General features: G+C 40.9%; 1 protein-coding gene across 2 annotated transcripts; it reads right to left on the reverse strand.

Annotated features, from left to right (window-relative positions):
- Positions 1-364: 364 nt before the first annotated feature.
- Positions 365-13,921, reverse strand: PPP2R3C (protein phosphatase 2 regulatory subunit B''gamma). 2 transcript variants are annotated; one of them, XM_038136789.1, is made up of 13 exons: positions 13,783-13,921; positions 12,972-13,099; positions 11,748-11,852; positions 10,985-11,097; positions 10,096-10,193; positions 7,668-7,738; positions 6,807-6,939; positions 5,672-5,727; positions 5,523-5,598; positions 4,787-4,923; positions 3,057-3,194; positions 1,491-1,550; positions 365-811 (listed from the first exon to the last, which is right to left on the reverse strand). In XM_038136789.1, the coding sequence occupies exons 1-13, from the start codon at positions 13,829-13,831 to the stop codon at positions 623-625; spliced, it is 1,353 nt and encodes a 450-aa protein (XP_037992717.1). In that variant the 5' UTR covers positions 13,832-13,921; the 3' UTR covers positions 365-622. The 2 variants fall into 2 exon arrangements, with proteins under 2 accessions (XP_037992717.1, XP_037992718.1); XM_038136790.1 differs by lacking the exons at positions 12,972-13,099; positions 13,783-13,921 and having other exon boundaries at positions 623-811; positions 10,985-11,151.
- Between the last annotated feature and the right edge of the window lie 695 nt (positions 13,922-14,616).

The following is a 14,616-nucleotide window of genomic DNA, read 5'->3' on the forward strand; positions in this document are numbered from 1 at the left end:
GTGTTTGGATTAGTTTTAACTAGATCTAAAGCTAGTACAGTTTTATTTCTGTTAGTGAACCTCTTAAAATTAGGTAACTATCCAGTTCAATAATTTACTTATCCTTCCTGTTACACACTTAAAGTTGGTCATGCATAGAAAAAAAAGGCCTAAATTCTTCACTTTTTACTGAAAGCTTTTGCCTTCACAACAGAATGCTCAACAGTGCTGTCATTAGAGGAAGCCATGCAGAATGGAGAGGGAGGCTTGGGATGGCTGAGTGGATACAGGCCAGTGCTGAAGATACCAAGAACCACATTCTTACTTTCAGGTTAAATTCACACTTAGAATAAGGTATTTAAATAAGAACAGGGCTTGGTACACATGAAAAAAGTCCAAAAATATTTATTAAGAAAAAAGGTTCTTTTTGCCTCGTAAACAGCTCTCGCTTTTTTGGTTTCAGAAATTAGTTCTGTCCTTTGTGTATGTACGTACCACATTTTATATCATATGTGGAGGCAAAGGGGGAAGGGAGAGAAGTAAAATGGAAGAGGAATTAATTCAGCTAATGAACATTTCCAGCTTCCAACAGTTGGCCCATCAGATTGAGATCTCTGTGGATACAGTCTGCTCCCATTCGAAGTCACGTATCATCGACATCAGCAGTGCTGTCATTATCGCTTGCCACAAGGACCTCTCTGTTCTCGTAGGTCCAGAACCCATTCAGGTCAATCAGAATGCTGGTGACAGTGTCTCCTTGACTGCTATTGATCAAGTCTTGAAGGGAGATTTTGTAAGGGTCCTTAGGCTTCACCATATCAAAGATTTCATCCTATGAAAGACAAGTCAAAATTGAGAGAAAAGCCCCACACATTAATGAGCAGAATAATGGCTATTTCATACCATATACAGAGTGATCTTTGGGTAACTAGTGCCACCCACACCAATTTACAAAAAGCAGCTCTTAAGCCCCAAAGCATTTAAGATACAAAGCACACTGACTGATTGGCTACAGTTCAGAGCAGTGTCCTCAGCTCCCACATCTCGAGTAAGAATTTGCTTTTCTGGGGAGGCTTCAGCCTCAAAGTGGCAAAATGAATCTCAGTTCACTTGTATGAGTTAAGTTTTGTAGAAGCTCTTGTACTTTCATTTTTAGGTACTGAAACTAAATATATAGTAGGCAGTAATCAGTTTTACAGGCTGTTTGTTTCAGTCACCTGTCACCTGTCCCCTGTGCCCCAAGGAATGACCAGCAAGTACCTTCAAGAGTAGGAAACAGCAACATGTATTCAACAGGTAACTTAGACCTATTATTAAGGGAACTACCAGAACACATCAGTTATTTTACAGAGCAACTGCTGACTAGAAAGACATTTTCAAACCTATGAGTAGGACAAGTCAGCTCATTTCTAGTAGTCTCCAAGTAAATATACTAGAAATTATGATGTAACAGTAAATTATTAAATGCTTATTCAAACATTTTACACAGTACTCCACTTGGTAAAGCTAACCTTGACATCCTGAAAAGAAACTGGTTCTTGTCCATGAATTTTCATTTGTTCCTGAATAGCCTAGAAGAAAGAAAAGTTAGGAATGGCTAGTGCAGTATTATGCTGACACTGTATGAAAGTTATTAAATGCTTCTGCATTTTAACCTGTACTGCCCTTTAACAAAGCATTCATGGTACAGCTTGCAATAATTTTTCTTCCATATGTGAGGCAGGGGTGAGTTAAGGCATTATCAATGATATACATCTCTAAGTTCACAGTTCTTAATGAGTATGATACGAATCTCATTTCATTATGATCAGTGTTTGAGCGATTTACATATTATCTCTCAAAACTTAAGATATTAATACACTCGAACCATAAGGTTACATTTGTGACACAGTATGAAATATAGGCTAAGGAAAGAGAGAAGGAAAATGACCAATCAGCAGAAAGACAAATCAATTGTTTTAATGTGGTAGTATTTAAAGACCTGCATCACCAAACCTACATCTGCAAGTAACAGCTGTGAACAAAACTGTTTCACTAGTACAAGCTGCACAGCCTTATCAGCACAGCCTCTGTAGGTGCAGACCTATTCACACTTAATGCTGGCAGAAAAGCAATCATTCACAGAGTCAAGAGGAACTGTTCTGATTTCAAGGAAAACTTAGCATGTTCCATGTCCAAAAGGAGTCTCGTTACAATACAGAAAGATGTCTATAAGATCCTGCCTTAAGCAGGCCTGACTGCTTTACTGACTATGAGGTCTGTACCTCGTTCTTCATCCTTCAAGCATACAGCTAAGCATGATGACATTTATTTTCACAGTTATAATACAAAGATCCACAAACAAAAATATTACTTTACTGCATAGCACTTCCCAAGGCATCTCAGGTATCGATGAGAAAAACAAGACGAAACAACGGAACACCGACCCCCTTTCCAAACCAAAATCACCACTAGTCAGAAGAAAAATAATCCAAACCAACAAAAACCTATCACACACAAACCACAGTTTGGAGGAAGATTTTACCATCTTAAGTTAAAATTAACAGCAACTAAAAAAAAAAAGAAGCTTAGTTTAAATCTATTTTGGAAGCAACAGGTACAAATGCACACTACAAAAAATGCAAAAAGCTTTTTGCAAGCAAAGCACTGAATGAAAAATCCCACAGCTGTATAGGCCTATCAATACATTTCATTATCTTCATCTTTTTTAATGAATTTCAGTATTACAGTTGAAATTAAAACCATGGGCAATAATCAATTAGGACTATCATAAAATATTTTAACAGGTAATCATCACATAATCTTACAACAATTTTCAATTTTAAAAAAATCAATAGAAAATATTTTCCTACTCAAAATCAAACCAGTTAATTTCAACTGCAGATAAACTACTGAAAATACCTTTTGAAATCTTTCCAATTTTAGTCTTAAAAGAATTAAATCTTCTTAGAAGTCGTTACTAGCCTGCCTGTGGCTATTGGTAATTTAAAGTGATTTCCTGCAGATCTGCATGCAGAAGCACATAGGCTGTAACACTATAAACACAGAAAATGGCCTACTTGTATAAAGGGACTTACCCTAAAAAAATAATTGAGGGAAAAGACGTTCAGGTGTCCTTTGTTCTCTATATCAAGCAGTTTGAAAATATATTGCAGAGCTGCAGGCTCCTTTCTGTTTTCTAATGCAAGCACAAAGTCCAGGTAGGTTTTATAGTCCTAGAAGTAGATACAATCACATTTATTACAGTCTTCTTTCTCAATTGATTTTGCAAGCAGGAACTCTATAATTGGCAGCTATTTCATTCTAGGGGATCAGTTTATTTTCTGAAAAGGCAACATGAAATGGAAAATGGCTGCTACCACTAATGTGCACAGAAAAGTTACTTTTTAATGTCTGCTGATAACAGAGGCAAAATAGCATTCCAAGCATAAATCCAAATGAAACATGCCAGATATATGCTTTCAAACAATGTTTAATATATCTTTAAACTGCTGAACATACTCAACTAGTGAAGAGAAAACATATAAAATGTTTTCATTATCATAAATTAAATGTCTAGTGGCAGTAAGCCTACTGGTACCAAATAGTGAACTATATAGCTAATGAAGTACATAATCCTTAAACCAGAGTCAGTGGTTTGGCAAATTACATGCTAGAAACATTAGTTAACGTTCCAAATAAGTACCACACTTTTCTTTTCACTAGTATGGATTCTTGGTTTCCCAATCAAGATCCAGCTGTGAAAAGGACAGAAATCCTACAGCCCTGTGTGTATAATTACCCTGTTTACCTGTAACACCAGGGAGTTGTGCTGTCATGCAGAGGGAGCTTGACAGCCTGGAAAAATGGGCTAACAGGAGCCTCATCAAGTTCAACAGAGGGAAGACAAAATCCTGCATCTGGGGAGGAATAACCCCATGTACCTGTAGAGTTGGGGGCTGACTATCAGGAAGCAGCTTTGCAACAGGCCCCTGCAGCAAAGGCTGCTGCCAGCACCCTCAGCTGCATTAGGAAACACTTTGGGGGCAAGCTGAGGAAGGTGACCCTTTCTCTACTCAGCACTGCTGATGCTTAATCCAGGCACTGGGTCCTGCCCTGGTCTCCTCCCTACAAGAGAGATGAACCTACTGTTGCCAGTCCAGGACAACTAAGAGGATTCCTCATGACCTCAATGATTATGTGATTTTAACAAAAAAAAAAACTGCTCAGGTGGCAAAAGGGCTGTATAGTGAATTTGTAACTTATCACTTCCCATTCCAGTCATCTGAATGCAGACAAGAATTGTGGCAGCACATTAAGTAAAGCTTCAAAAAATATAGATATAAGGTGTTACTTTAAATTACTTAGATTTCTCATTTTTCACAGCTATGGAAAGCTCACAATGAAAAACACAGTTGTCTTGATGAAGAAATTGACAGCTTAGCTAACTTGCACTAATCCCAAGTGTGCCACTTGTCTTTGCTTCTCTTTAAAGCATTACATTTAACTAAAAAGTATTGCTGCATCTATACATTTTTTCAACATGCACTTTTGTAACTGAATCTACAAGTGGCTTTATCCTAGGCTGTCTGGATTCTCTATCACCTCTGCTTTTTCCAACAAGCAATTTCTTTTTAGGCCACACTACAATCACCTTGCTCTTAAGAAAATTAACTTCGTAATATGTTGCATGGTCATTTGTGTGCACAATGATAAACAAAAGTTTCTTTACCTCAAGCTACTCTTTAAAGATACTGACTTTTAGACATTTCCCAACTCAATAAGCCAAAGATGATATGCTGTGGACAAAAGGAAAACATGTAGTTACCATTTCACCATCATAAGTTAAGCATTCCTGAAAGACACGATCCAAAAATATGTTGGTCAGAGTCCCTGTTCCATATCGGGACAGCTCTTCTTTGCTGAGCATGCCATTGTGATCTTTATCAAGGTTTAAGTACTGACCTAGGAAGGAGATAGAAAAGCAAACCATAATATACCTCTATCAGAAAATAATTCTTTCAACAGAGAAAAACAAACATTGAAATGCTAAATTTTCTAATTTCCATAATAAAATTAACACATTTAAGTGTGAATTTACTAGATTCACAATAATATTCATAAAGCATCAGAAATAAGTACAGAACATGGAGGGAGAGAAGTGGGATTCCCATAATGAGGTGTTAGCAGTTCTAATATCACTTAACAGCTGTGGGTACTGAGAGGAGCAGAGGGCTAAGAGCATATTACTTTACACAAATATGCTGTAAGCGTTAATGAAGAGCTAAAGATGATGCAAAGGCATGAACAGAGCCAGAAGAGAAGGTTACAGAGGAATCTTGTGCAACAAAGTGACAGATTTTAACACCACAATAAAGAGCAACAGCGGAGAACCAAAATTATAAAGAAAGGAAGATAAACTGAAAGGGTGAATACAGGATTTGAAAAGACAAGTTAGCAGGAGGATTTAACATGACAAAAGCAGAGGAAAAATAGCAGTAATAATGTGACTAAGTCATACAAGAAAGAGGAGAAGAAAAGTGTTGGCATATAAAGGAACCTACCATAAACTCTTAATGCAGAAGGAGCAGAAAACCAATTTGTTTCCTGACTTTCTTTAGAAAGTTCTTCATCCCTTAACTAAGTGAAACATAAAGTTAGAATTCAGAAAGAGTAAATTAAAATACAACAGTATATGTTAGAGACCTTTTACCTCCAGTAAATCATCCAGGAAGCTGCAAGCTAAAATATCCTGTATCTTTATCTTCCCTGCAGCAAGAAAAAGAAAACACATTTTAACAGTTGCTCAGCCAACATATCCATTTGACTATTCTCATTTAGGTTGTTCTACTTAAGAAAGAAGTATTTGGAGCAGAAAAAGATGCCTTTTTAGGAAACAAAAGTTAAACAAAACCTATGTCTTACATCAAGGATAAGGATCTACTTTCAGAGATAAAATACCTTTTAAAATGTTTGGAAAAACTAGCCTGATATTGGCAGGAGCTATCCTGAAGCCTTAAATGCCAGAAAACTAGATTAAAATAAATGTGAATGTTCAACATCAACTACTCAAAATGTAAAATAAAAATGCAAAGAAAGCATGCTTAAAACATTTGATGAAATAATAGTCTCCTAAGTGACATGACATTCTTACACCTTTAAAACTACAGCTGTGACACAAAGCTAAGGTAGGAGAATGCACTTCTGCTGGTGCAGCTCTGACTGGTGCACAGACACTGTGCTAACAGCTGCGCAAAATAATGGCACTTAAAACTTCCCACTCACCCTCTCCGAACGTTTGTAATTACCTCTGTCAGAGGCTGCTGCCCACACAATTGTGACCTTTACAAGGGGCACAGCTGGACCTTGAAAACACGCAGTTTGTGACTTAAATCCGGGGCATAGGAGGGAGCTACAGCTGTAACAAGCATTATCAGACCTAACTGCAGACCTTTCCTAGTGGGTCTCCATGGTGCAGGAAAAGCACATCACTCTAACCATTCCTGAGCATTTTCACAGCTCTGTGGATGTTCTGACAAGCAGTTGTGTTGTTGGTTGCTGTGTTTTCTATTCACCCTAAACATCTACAAAATTAGCTACTCCTAATGGCTCATTATGATGAAAAAGTATCTTATTTGTCAGTTTCTATGAGATAACTCTATAGTACCTCAACTGACAGGTATCTCACAGAAATTCATTAGCTGTAAAAGTAGATTATAAAACCACAATAAAGAGTCATGGTCTTCAGTGGAGAATAATCTTCAGTACTGAACAAAAGCCTACCAGGACAACTACACATTGCTTTGAAAACACAAGTAGCTTCAGTGGAAGCATTTTAAGAGACCTACCTGTTCTGAGAGGATCCAGAAAGAAGAAGAACTTTCTAACTGCTGTGCAGACATAAAAGGAGTAAAAAGATTTTTCTAAGCCATCCAGTTGTGGCAAAGTAGGGATGAGCTCCAAAATATAGTTTTCTAAATCCTGCAGAATTAAGAAAAGGAAACAAGCATTGAACATTACTATTGTTCCATGTTTGCTATATTCCTCCCTGTCTTTCAAGTGTATTTTGTTAAAAATGCAGTCCTGCAACAATGCAAGAAAAGAGCATGAAAGCAGGTAAAAAAGCTTTTGTCTATGTGCAAGAAAACCCAGATTATATACATGCACATGTTATTCTAGGGCTGAAACAGCCTATTAATGAATCAGAATCTAACAAAGTACATGATATTCATATGTAAATATAAATGCATTCCACGGTACCTTTTTCAAATATCAGGAGCATAACTCCTGATTGGATTATCCGACTGCTTGGTATTCTTTGATAAATCTTTTTTCTTTGAGGGGTAACCAGGATGATTTTATTTTTTTTAAATATTACCTCCTTTTAGAACAGGAGAATGACTCACTGAAGAATAATTTGTGATTTTTATAATACCCTACTAAATCCAGTAAAGTGCTAATGACACGAAATCTTTGTAGATACAATCCTTTTTACAGAAAATTAGGTTTAGGTTTAAAAGACTAACACTACTCTCACCACCACATCTCTTGAATACATTAATTGCAATTTATCCAAACAAATGTGCCCACCCCAAATCTATTATATGATATAATCTTTTATAAGACAAGGCTAAAAAAAATTGGGATCTTTCTGATGTTCTGTCATTTGATTTAAAGAGAGACATTAAGTTAATCAAGAATTTACTTACTGATTCTCTGAGGTAGCCTTGTCCTGCCACATCATATAAACTGAGACCTATTCTTGTCTGATGAAGCCATACTGTGAAACAGGAAACAGGATTACAATGCAAGAAACCTATGGGGCTATTGAGTTCATGCCAAAATTTAATGTTATTCTAGAGGCCAGGCAGAGTTGGATTTTAAGCGCCTCTTCCCATTTTTCTGAGCCTTAAGCAAAGCCATGTCATGTACTGCTTAGAAACACTCTTTCAGTCTCTAGATTTTTAAGAGTCACTTGCACTATACTATAAATATACACTTCATAAATATATACTATTTATAATATAAATATACACCATTGCCACGACTGCCTTATAATAACTAGATATGAAAAATGGCTGAGCAGACACCACATTTCATTTGGTGTCTCATAGAATGGCTAGGATTAGAAGCAACTTTAAAGATCACCTAGTTCCAACTTCCCCCTGCCACAGGCAGGGATGCCACCCACTAGATCAGATTGCTTGAAGCCCCATCCAACCTGGCCTTGAACACACCCAGGGATGGTGCATCCACAACTTCTCTGGACAATCTGCTCCAGTGCCTCACCACCCTCTAAGTACTTCTTGCTAGCATCTACTCTAAACGTCTCCTCTTTTAATATAAAACTGTATTGTCCTGCCTATTGTCCTTGTCCTGTCACTATCTGCCTGGCTAAGAAGTCACTCTCTCCATTTTATGAGCTCCCTTTAAGTACTGAAAGTCCACAATGAGGGCTCCCCCAGAGCCTTCTCTTCTCCAGGCTGGACAACCCCAACTCTCTCAGCCTGTGGTCTCAGGAGAGGCTCACGTCTTTCCTGGGCTGACTCCAGATGGGGTCTCAAGAGTCTCAGAGCAGAGAGGGAGAATCATCTCCCCTGACCTGCTGGCCACCCTTCTTTTGAGGCAGCCCAGACTTTCCAGGCTGCAAGCACACACAGTTGCTTACATGGAATCATTTGGATTCGTTCTCTCTCACTGACTTAGAAATGTGTAGCAGTGCATTTTCACTGCATTAAACAGCTGCACAATGTCATATACAGATAGATTGCTCAACCCCTTGTATAGCACCAGACACTGCAGCTACAGCCAGAGGTCTGGTCCTCAGTTCTGAGTTACAAGACAAGAATTAGACTCACACAAGCATCTATGTTTGTAATGAGAAGACACATTAATTGGAAAATCTACAGACAATGTGCTTGAAGCCATTGTCAAAGCACTGTAACAGTGATGGAGTATAAATTAGATTAATAAAAACTATTATTCACATTCTCAACATCAAATTTAACTCCCATTTCCGAAGAAACAGTTCAAAAGTTCCTCTTATGCAATATAAGCTGTCCTTTGTAACATTCACTCTCCAAGGTAAGTGTTTCTCATGGTGGGCTAAGTGTCATCACTCAGATGGCAGACACTACACAGTGAGACTGTTTTGTTGTTGGCTCGAGTTTAAAGGTAAATGCATCACACACAAAGTGATTTGGTGGTGGTGGCACTTTTTTATTACTATTTTGTTTGTTTGCTTAGAAGTAAGGTATAATCCTAAATACACAAGACTCAAAACTTCTGGGTGAAACAAGCTCTGAAAGAACCTCTGTTGTGTCCCTCTGGGTAGGCCTTTTTGAAATGCACACAATCCTAACAGACTTTGCCACAAGTCTCCTATCCTGCAGCTTTTGGATTTGCTGATGGAAATGGGTCTATTACTCATTTCTTGCATATTGTGCCCACCTGCACATCATGCTTCCTACTCAACACATTTTTGATCCCCTGCACCACAAGATTTTAGGTTAAGCTGCCTGAGCTGCTCAGAGAAAGGTGCTGTTCTCTTGGATCTTTAGCAGATCTAAGAACACAGTAGCCAGAGCAAAAGATAATGAGACAATCTTCCTTTCTGCTAGCCAGCCTAGTGTTTTTAAACAACATCTCATATATATTTCAAAATAAAGGGCATTTTTCAGCCCAAGTGGCTATTTATAATAAAAAATACCTGCAAGCATGGTAAGTGACAAGCACAGAAACATACTGACATATTAGACAAACAGAAAATATAGACAGCAATGTAGAAGGACAAACAGCAAACAAAGCTATCTGCCCCATCACAGTGTTTAAGATCACACCTGCCATGGAAACTGTACTGTTTTCCACTTCACAGTATCGCCTGAATAAAGGAAATCAGAATGGCAATATTTATAAACAAACAAATCAAGCATATCTGTGACCAGGGAGAGGTGGATTTCAGAGGTATGACGGTCTCCCACCTCCTAGTAACAAGGAAAAAATCCCAAGCCTCAAGAGAAACAGCATTTGCATTTAAGGGCAGATCTCACTGCTGTTGAAGGGAACATCAAGTAACAAATAAAGCTGAAAAAGCCTCAAAATGAAAAAACTTCTAACACAGAAGAAGCACCCACTAACCTTTTCGCATGACATAATTGAAAAACTGCATGATAGAGATTCTCCCATAAGGATCATTATGGAGTAATTTAGCAAAGATCTTCGCTGTAAAGAACTGCCTGTAAAACAAACACAAAGCTACTTCTATGCATCTGATTACACTGCACTGAGAAACCCAGTTACAGTATTTGACATTCACAGATCCTGTAAAGTAATGTTTTAACACAGAATGTGTTAATATGCTACATTGCACTCATCAGGTGGAGTCCTACCAAGTAACAACAGTAAACTCAATAAAAAGCAGCTAACTCTTCAGCAGCTCACGAGACTCTTCAGTGATGAACAACTTTAGAGAGCTTTTATTCAATTTCTCTTTAGTACAACGTGTTCAGTAGCTTCCAATCTTCTACAACAATATGCACATAAAAGGAACTGCCAGTACTGACAAATAATTGGCTTCTGCCCTAATTTCAATCACAAAGCTATGTGCACAACAGCCATCTCCAAAAGGAGCATAAAGAACTACCATTCACTGCATGCTGTCCACAACTGGTGGGAAATTCTGCATCAGAAGATATTAGGGAAAGTTGGGAAATATCACTGGAGACATGATTTCCAGATAATTTACATAATGTGCTGTTTGCTGACCACTAACATCTAAAACTGTTCATGCTCACAAAAACTTTTCTTCAAAAGGATGCTCTACCATTTTTTTAGGCACCTTTATTACAAGTCACCTCAGAGATGCAGAGTACACCTCTGCAAGGATATAAAGTAACCAGTTCATCAGTAACTACAGCGATATGATTTTTTCTCACCATTACACTGTTCCCATCTATTTTAGCAACTGGAAGTTACAGTAGCATTAGGTTTAGTCAAAATGAGCACATACAAGAGAAGAAAGCCTTACTTGCATTTTGGTCCAGCTTTTTCACCAACTTTCAAGAAGTTCTCATAATTAATCATTGCTTCTTCGCCAATCATTGGTGATGTCTGATGTTTGTCCAGTAGAAACCATAGATTCTTAAAAGGTATTTATACTTGGTTAAGAAGAGATTTCTAAAGAGATATCAACATCTAAAGAGATGTCAACATTGTTAAGATATAGTATTTAAGAAACTCAGCAAAAATGCAGGCTTGATGCAAGGTTTTCTCAGTTAATCAGGACACATGGTTAATCAGTTCAGCCAGAAAAGTCAGTGTGTGCTACTTCCACTCCCTTAAATGCTGTTAAACACATGCACTCTCTCCCTCCCTCACTACCATTTCTAGGGTCACACCCCTTTTGTCTTTGCAGTGCAATAAAATCAACCACCTCAGGAGTCTCTCTCAGTGATACATAAACAGAACTCATATTCTCATCTGGGCCCACCAGGGAAATCATTGCAACATGCTGGAAAACTGGAATCCATCAATTTAGTCTCCCATACATCATAACGAGGAAGCTTCACACTGGCATTACCAGCACTAGGCTAGGCAGCACTTCAGCTTTACCAAGTACTGTGTGCCCAAATACAAAGCACCTTACTGCAAGAGTCTGTGGGCAGACAGAACATCAAACTCTGACAGGAGATATTCATTCAGAAGCCTGAATTAATATCTCCTGATATTCATTCAGGCTTCTGAAATCCATTTACAAGCCATTGCAAGACACTGAGAAATTATTTTCCTACCTGCAGCTCTTCATTATCCAGTAGTTCTCTGCTTTTTCTTTGCAGAAAGACAGCTCGAGATTCTTCTCTTAATTTCTGAAGCAAGACTTCATCTTCAGCTGGCAGCTGGAAACATTGTGGCATTTTAATTTTCAGCACAGGACCATTCAAAAACTACACATCTAGCAAGTGTTCTCAGGTAGTCTTGAGTCACACACTCTGACTGAAGTTGTTCACTTGACAGGAAATAGCCAGTCTACCAAACTTGCTTCTGCTACAAGAGACATCACTTGCACGCTGTCTCAAACCATTTCAATAATGGAGCACTGACCTAAAGCAGGACATCTTTAACAGGAGAGAGAGAGAGAGAGAGAAGTACCCCACACCAGATAAACCATCAATAAGCACTTTGCCATGGTTGCTAGGTATAAGGGCTCACACAAAAAAGACATTTACTGTTGTGTTTTACTCGGGAGAAACAGAACATTCTGTTTTGTGGTAGGCCTGACTCTCCAAAGTGTGAAAGTCTACTAGACCTGTCTGGCCAAGAGTTAAGATGAAAGAACACCTAGGGTGAAAGTTCTGCCAATATTTACATGCCACACTGTACAGCACCACTGGAACTTGGAGAGTTGCACATCAACTGAAACACAGGTACTTGAGAACTGTATTGGCAGAAACATGAGACTCTAAGGCATACGTGACCATGAGAGGTTTGGCAGCAGCTGAGTGGTCAAGTTGGTGAGTATCAGCAATATCAAGATGTCAGCATGTGCTCCCATCCCAATCTGATTCATCCTCACAACTAGGTTTCTGGACCAAGCATTTCTGATGGATGATGCAAGCAACAGATCCATCTCTAGTCTGCAAGACCAATGACCCACCATTTTCATGAGGCAGCATCCCACTGTGTCTAAGCAGGAAACAGAAGATATATATGTGTGACACCAGTATGTCATATTTTATTTAGAACTTTAAGTGCCTCTGAAAGACAACCTCCTATCTTTACCAAGCAGACTGATTAGCAAAACATTTCACTGACACTGATAGGATTCTCCGTACTTATTTAAAACTGCTGAAATTCACAATTGTACGAAACAAAAAATTAGACTAAGCAATTCACATCACTCAGACTTCAATCTACTTTAGCTTCTGAAGCTGCAGGGTCCCTGTGAGTGAGCATAACCTTTTTTTTGTAACATTCAATAGCATCTTGTTAAAAGTTTATCTGGATACTTCACTTACCCTATAGTAAAATCGTGGTATGTTTGCATATGACATATTGTCACTTTTTTTCCCTCCTTTCCATTCCATGTAATATTTTGTGAACAATTCCATTTCTTCATCCTTTAGCTCTTGTTCACTCTTTTTGGCTGATTGACACAGAAAAGAATGTTGATGTTGTACTCCAAAGAGACTTCTAATATAACAAGAGGCTCGAAAAGCAGAGTTAATACTGAGGCTTATCTGGTTGTGCTATTTGGTAACACAAATACGAGGGGGAAATGAGTGGAGCACAGACCAATCACATAAATTACATAAGTGTACGTCCCATAAGCATTTTGAGTATGATCACAGCACCTCCTCCAATGACTGCACACACCCGATTCGCTCCAAGGTGTGGAGCAGCTCACGTAGCAGCTCCACGAGGATGCCTGGCGGAGCAGCAGCTCTCGCTCCAGCAGCAGCTCTGTTTGAGACGCTGCGAGGCGAGAGCAGCTCCCCAAATCGCCTTCCCGTGCCGGCTCGGGGCTGTCGCTGCGCACCTGCGCCAGCGCCGCCTGCGCTCAGCCGAGCGAGCCGCTCCCAGCCGCGGGGCCGTGCGCCGGGCGGCGCAGCCCTCACGGCCCTCGCAGCCCTCACAGCCCCCGCTCCCCGGCCCTGAACCGCGGCACTTTGGTTCTACGCAGGGCAACGCCGGGAGCCGCCCGGCCCCTGTGGCAGCACCGGAGAGGCCGGCGCTCGCCCCGCCGGCCGTGCCCGGCGCCGCCGGTGGCTGCGGGCAGCCCGGGGCGCTTCCCCCGCCCGCTCCCGCTCCCGCTCCCGGGGCACTCACGCGCGCGGCGCGCGGCCAGGCGGGCCCGCAGCCTCCGCTCCCAGTCCATCCGCACGCGACCGGCTCCGCCTCCCCGCGCATGCGCACTGCCCTGCGCGACGCACCCCGGCCCCTCGGAGCCTCTTGCCCTCACCCGACATGGCGGAGCAGCCCCGTCCCTCCCGCCGCGGCGCGCGGGTCACGTGTCTCCCCGCCCGCTGAGACGCACGGGCGCTGGCCCGCCGCGCGCTTCCGGGCCAATGGCAAGCTGGCTCGCGCTGCCGTGAGGCACGCGCCTGCCGCGCATGGCGGCCGCGCGCAGCGTCAGGTGGGCCCCTCGCTGAGGGACGAGCGGGAGAGGGGACGAGCGGGAAAGACTTTCCCAAAAGTCGGGGATTCTGCGGTACGGCCGGGCTGGGTCTGCGGGGCACCGAGTGAGGGACGTGGGACCCCGCGGAGTCTCCCCGTAAGGCGGACCAGCCTGCGGACCTGCCGGTATTTACCTGTATAACGTGTCCCTGGCATTTTAGTGTAATTACCGCCGCCGTGTTGCTCTGCCTCTTTGGCCGCGGCGATACCAAGGATTTGGGATTGGGAAAACAAGTTAAACGGAAGTCCCCAGGTGAAAAATGTCACCAGGTGAAAAATGTGAGGGAAGCAATGTAGGAACCCCGTCCTGGGACTGCCTGAAGGATCAGGTCTCACCTGAAATCGTCGGGCTATCTTGAGTTTCGTGTTTGCTAGCGTGCAGATGTAAATATCCCAGGAAACCACGGAGCAGGTCGTGATGTCGTGGTGTTTTGTTTTTTTTATTTTTAGGAAATTTTCTGACTTGGACAAAGGCAGGAAGAAAAA

This window comes from Motacilla alba, chromosome 5 (genome assembly GCF_015832195.1).
Source record: "Motacilla alba alba isolate MOTALB_02 chromosome 5, Motacilla_alba_V1.0_pri, whole genome shotgun sequence".
In the NCBI taxonomy this organism is placed as follows: domain Eukaryota; kingdom Metazoa; phylum Chordata; class Aves; order Passeriformes; family Motacillidae; genus Motacilla; species Motacilla alba.

Bases quoted from the DNA above. Each gene is read 5' to 3' on its own strand.
- PPP2R3C (XM_038136789.1), bottom strand. From the start codon at position 13,831: ATGGACTGGGAGCGGAGGCTGCGGGCCCGCCTGGCCGCGCGCCGCGCG. The intron at 6,940-7,667 runs GTAAGTAAATTC...TTAATTCTGCAG, and splicing joins AAGGCTACCTCAGAGAATCA to GATTTAGAAAACTATATTTT. The intron at 1,551-3,056 runs GTAAGTCCCTTT...TCTTTCTTCTAG, and splicing joins CCCTCAATTATTTTTTTAGG to GCTATTCAGGAACAAATGAA.